The sequence below is a fragment of the Bombyx mandarina genome, chromosome 19 (assembly GCF_030267445.1).
Source record: "Bombyx mandarina strain Sakado chromosome 19, ASM3026744v2".
NCBI classification, from domain to species: Eukaryota; Metazoa; Arthropoda; class Insecta; order Lepidoptera; family Bombycidae; genus Bombyx; species Bombyx mandarina.
In genome coordinates, this window is record NC_143225.1 from 1794760 (window position 1) to 1801036 (window position 6277).

The 6277-nt window shown below is 37.9% G+C and overlaps 1 protein-coding gene across 1 annotated transcript; it reads left to right on the plus strand.

Moving 5' to 3' along the window:
* Positions 1-2512: 2512 nt before the first annotated feature.
* On the plus strand, positions 2513-4948 carry LOC149500792 (uncharacterized). The gene is made up of 2 exons (XM_089735494.1): positions 2513-4289; positions 4668-4948. The coding sequence occupies exons 1-2, from the start codon at positions 2513-2515 to the stop codon at positions 4946-4948; spliced, it is 2058 nt and encodes a 685-aa protein (XP_089591620.1).
* Positions 4949-6277: the final 1329 nt, after the last annotated feature.

Consider the following 6277-nt stretch of genomic DNA (forward strand, 5'->3'; position numbering starts at 1 on the left):
TTACACCACTGACAAGATACCACATAAGGGTTACACGTACACATAAACATACGTACGTACTTCTTAAATAATATACATTAATGGATGTAAGGCTATTTTGTATAAGCGACATTTTTACAGCTTTACAGGAGAGCCATTTAAAGTTTAAAATTTGGAAAAAAATATGCGAAATAAAACGCACCTTTAATTAAAAAGACAAACCAAAGAGCCTTTTTTAGCCCTCGATATTACGTTTTCCTATTGATATTGTTACGCCGGTACGAGTAACCCGCCATCTATCGCCGAATAGTCGAACGAATATCGACGAATTAGTAGCACCTAGAACGCTCGAGAAGTACAACGCCATCTATTGTCAGATAGCGGAAACACAATACTAGAAATGTGTGGAATATTATCGATAATTCTAGGCATGAGGTATCGACTACAAAAGCGTGGCAGGGATGGCACGCAGTCAGTCAGTAATCGGAACTACTCGAAGCGAAACACCGACCGGATCGCCTGAAGCGAAGCGAAAGACGCGAATTGAGAGTTTTAAAAGTATAGTGACTGTTTTAAGTGTTGAATACAGTTTTTAGTTGTACCTTGGTGGAATATTATTTATCCCGAACCGCAGCGCGTAACAATATTCTTACGACTGTACAGCCCTAGCCATATCGGCCCAGTGCAGGTGGTAAAGCGACCGTTCGGAAAATTTTCAGTAACACGGCGCTAGGATCCACACGGATTCGCACGTCGGAAATATTCCAGTGCTATTCCCGTCTACCATCTACTGAGTTGTAACGAGGCTATACAATAATAAAAACTAGTGGTCCCGCAGTAGTGGAGATTCCACTATAATTAATTGTAATTATAAGTACTAGAGGTCCCGCAGTAGTCGAAATTCGACTATAATTAATTAGAATTGTAAGTTTGTACACCATTATGACTGTATTTTATACTTCTATAATCGCAAATTTCTATTAAAAATATTAACCAAGACAAACAATATTTAATCTATTCTCAATTTGACCACAGATGTCAAGAACAAAAGTTTGACAATACATAGTATGCATGCGTGTGTGCGTCAAATACATGGTATGTAGTGTGTGTAATGTTTTTGATTTAATGTATCTTTTATGCATTATTTAAAAAAAAAATTAGCATTGTGCACTTCTTCTCTATATTCTCTATAAGTGTGGAAAATTTCATACTCCTCGGTCCGCGTAATTTTCGTAAAAAGGGATACAAAGTTTTTGCTTCACGTATTAATATATAGATTAACAGTATTAAGGTTCTATTGTCAAAGACTATCATAGACCTCTATACCTCTATACCCTGCCTATTTCTGCCGTGAAGTAGTAATGCGTTTCGGTTCGAAGGGTGGGGCAGCCGTTGTAACTATACTTGAGACCTTAGAACTTATATCTCATAGTGGGTGACGCATTTACGTTATAGATGTCTATGGGCTCCAGTAACCACTTAACACCAGGTGGGCTATAAGGTCGTTCACACATTAAGCATTAAAAAAAAATTCACCAAGCCTTTTTTTTTTTTTTACCAGACGTCAAATCCCGGATGAGGTAGGGGGGTTACCGCGGTCAACACTACAACCAGACGGCGCGGCTCACCCCAAGGACGCCCAGCCGACGGAGCCTTCAAGGCGACTACCTACAGATAAATAAAATTGAAGACGAACAATATTAATCTATTCTCAATTTAACCACAAACAATAAACAGAAAAGTATCTATGGTGTGTATTATTGTGTGTACATGAAAGTGTGTGTAATGTTTTTTTTATTCGATCGATCGATCTGGATCGAACGATCTCGATTTCGATCCGGCGAAGCACGGCTCTTGCTAGGGTTCGTGTCAGCAACATCGTCAGGTTTGAGCCCCGCGAGCTCACCTACTAGCCCGGCGACGACGACATGGCCTCTGTAGACCATAAGCTTAGGTAGGGAAAAAAAAGGTATAACTTCTTCTAACAATAAAAATAATACATATTGATTTGTTTTTCCAATACATATCAAATGATGCAACTGACATATGCGAATAGTGAATGTCGTTTTGCTATTATTACGATTCTTCTGAGCGTTTCATGCCTATCTACCTTTGGAAGCTACAGCTCTAACATATGGGTGCTTGTAATTCGTCACGTTTGCTGTAAATACGTAATTTTGTAAGTATGTATATATATGTGGGAATATTTAGGTGTAACCATTGGCCACACCGACCTGACAGATGACAGATGGTGCATGAAGTATAAGTGACAGATTGATGAAGACGAAATAAGAAAAGACGTATATTTTTGTGAACTGATGATTAAATAAAATTTAACAAATTCGCTAATTTCATTGTGCACCGCGATCCCACAAAACTTTGGGGGCTCGTCCGGGATCGAAATCGACATCAAGATCGGTGATCAGTGTACAAAAGTTGCGAACAAAGACTACGCACACGGGAAAAAGTGAGGGTATTTTCACATTTCAAATTTCACGTGAAGACGTTTACAAAGAATTCTATTGATAGTAAAATGCCTCGGAAGGGTGCTAAAGAAGACGAAGAATGCTTTGCTGAACCTGCTCCACAAATTTCCTTCTGCGAATTAGAAAAATCTATGACTGCATTTTCTGGTGACGATGCATACGGCGTGGATACGTTTATAAAGGATTTTGAAGATATCGCTAATCTCATGCAATGGACAGGCATTGAAAAACTGATCTACGCAAAAAGGCTTTTGAAGGGGACAGCAAAATTGTTCCTGAGATCTTTGACTGGTACGACTACATGGGAACTCTTGAAAACGGGATTAAAAGAGGAATTTGGACTACATCTGAACAGCGCAGCCATTCACAAGACCATATCAAATAGGAAGATGAAACCAGGTGAAACCTACCAACAATATTTTATGCAACTCAAAGAACTAGCAGTACTCGGAAATATTGAAGATGACGCCCTAATGGAATACATCATTGATGGCATCCCTGACAATGAAATGAATAAAACTATACTATATGGAGCTTCCAACATCAAAGAATTTAGGAAAAAACTTGATTTATATGCTGAAATAAAGAAGAAATGTCGAACGTCAAACAAAGCTTATAATCAATCAACAACATCCAAGCCTACAAGATCTGGATGGAAGAAACCATTACCTAAGAAGAGATGTTTCAACTGCGGAGACCTAGATCATGAATCTTCAGGCTGCTCTAAAGGAATAAAGTGCTTCCGTTGTAATGACTTTGGTCATAAGTCAACTGACTGTCCCAAAAATATAAAGAAGACTCTAGAAATAAAATGTAACAAGAAGAATGATAGCCAAACACCCTACAAAGAAGTTATGATCAATAATGTTATGGTAAAATCACTTATTGACACTGGCAGTGATGTGAACCTAATGAATGAATCTACATTTACTCAAATACATGGTGACACTTGTAACTACCACCCTGATTTAGTACAAAGTCTGACAGGCATTGGTGACTGTGAGGTGCATACAAGAGGCTCATGTACTCCGAGAATTGAGATTGATGGTTGCCAATGTGAAGCAACGTTCTATATAATTGAAGATGACAAAATACCAGTTGATGTAATAATAGGGAACCCAATATTACAGGACATAGAACTCAGTTTTAAGTCTGGTGTTATTTCTGCTAAAAGAATTTTACAACTCACAATGTTAGAGGATCAGACTGAGGAACCAATGATTATAGGAAATTTCAAATATAAAGATCAGATTGAGAAAATACTGACAGAATATGACCCTGGAAAATGTTGTAAAGAATCCAAAGTTGAATTAAAGGTATTAGAAAAAGAACATTATGATGACTTTATGATTGAAGCTGGAATATTATGGAAAATAAAAGATGGAAAAAAATTAATGGTGGTACCTAAGAAAATGCAGAATGAAATTGTTAGAAAAAATCATGACAAGGGACATTTTGGATTAATTAAAACAGAAGAGTTGATTTCCAGAAACTATTACTTTGAAAACATGAAAGATAAGATCAAATCAGTATTAGAAAACTGCATAGAGTGTATTTTAATTTCACATAAAAAGGGAAAATCCGAAGGTTTTCTGCATGCCATAGACAAAGGAGACATACCACTATCTACTTACCATATTGACCATTTGGGACCGTTGACATCAACAAATAAGAATTACAAGTACATATTCACAGTTGTAGATGGGTTCACAAAATTTACATGGATTTACCCAACAAAGACTTTGTCCACTGATGAAGTTATTGACAAACTGAAGATTCAACAACAGACTTTTGGTTCACCACAGAGGATTATTAGTGACAGAAGTACCTCCTTTACATCCAACACTTTTAAAGAATTGTGTGAAACTGAAGGAATCTTACATCACATTATTACTACTGGCCAACCTAGAGGCAATGGTCAGGTTGAGAGAGTCCATCAGATAATAATTGATGCTCTAAGTAAATTATCAGCAGATGATCCCACCAAGTGGTACAAACACATCAGTAATATCCAAAGATGCTTAAATGGTTCATTTCAAAGAAGCATTAAGATGTCACCCTTTGAATTACTGACAGGAGTCAAAATTAATAATAAAAATGAAGCTATCTACAATTTAATTAATGAAGAGAATCTTAAATTTTTCTGTGATGAAAGAGAAGACTTGAGAAAGAAAGCAAGGGAGAACATACAAAAAATTCAAGATGAGAATAGAAGAAATTTTAACCGAAGACGAAGAAAACCCAGGGAATATGAAGTAGGAAATCTTGTTGCTATCAAGAGGACACAATTTGTGCAAGGCTACAAACTGCATCCAAGATACTTAGGACCTTATGAAGTCATGAAAAAGAAGAGGAACGACCGTTATGATCTCCAGAGGATTGGTCAAGGTGAAGGACCCCATCACACCAGTAGCTCCGCTGATATGATGAAACCTTGGGTTGCTGATGCTGTCGAGTACGAGTCATCTGGGACAGACGACTGAGCAGGACGGCCGTGTGGGAATATTTAGGTGTAACCATTGGCCACACCGACCTGACAGATGACAGATGGTGCATGAAGTATAAGTGACAGATTGATGAAGACGAAATAAGAAAAGACGTATATTTTTGTGAACTGATGATTAAATAAAATTTAACAAATTCGCTAATTTCATTGTGCACCGCGATCCCACATATATATATTTTATTCCTTAGATGTGTGGACGAGCTCACAGCCCACTTGGTGTTAAGCGGTTACTGGAGCCCATATACATGTACAACGTAAATGCGCCACACACCTTGAGATATAGTTCTAAGGTCTCAGTATAGTCACAACGGCTGCCCCACCCTTCAAACCGAAACGCATTACTGCTTCACGGCAGAAATAGGCGGGGTGGTGGTACCAGTAAAAAATATTTATAGGTATTTAAACAGTCTAAGTTCTTAGATAACTTTAAAACAACTTGGGCAACTACCATCCTACTGTACGTAATATTATCTCTATTCACAAAGTTAACCGGAAGAGATTGCTCCTGGAGCAAAATTGAAATATTAATTTTGCCGCATTTGCTAATTTAACTCAATCATTTCAACTTACGAAATCTTTCCAAGTTAGTAAGTAGTACCATCAATAAAGTTTTCTTTGCAAAATGATGAATTACAATTTTACGTTAACCAAAAATAGCGTTTAATGGATTAGTTAAGAAATATATTTCTTTGTTTAAATCTGCTTAAAAGCCGTAGCGGCGGCTCGTCAAAGGCCCTGTCATTAACAGGTTCAGTTCCTTCGACACGGCTCGATTCATTTCCTGGTTGGGAGACGCTTAGCGAGCACAAAATGCACCTTGCGCAGGCAGCGCTGAAACAATTTCCTACGACTACTCAGCCGGGAAATGGCGACCGACACCGATACTACAGGCACGAAATGAGGCTGATATAAAATTAAAAAAAAACATGTGTGGCACTCGGGGACTGCCGAGGTAAAGTTATTGCATAGAATTTTTTATCAATTTATGCAATTTTAATTAGACGATAATAATTTAATATTAATACAATAATAACATAAGACCGCGCTGTATTTATAAATATTAAACAACGCAAAACATTAACTGTCCCTTTCACACTCATAAACTAGACCGCGCGAGAGAGATATGGGCAGACTTTTCATGATGCGCATGCAGTGCGACGTCACGCCGCGCGCTTATTCACAACCACTACACAAGCGCAATGAAGTGTGAATGTGTTGAACGGGAGGTACATGGTAGGCGGAGTGGGTGTGTTAGGTTTTATTTTCGTTACGGAATTTCTTGATTCGGTCGCCGCGCTCAAAGCCC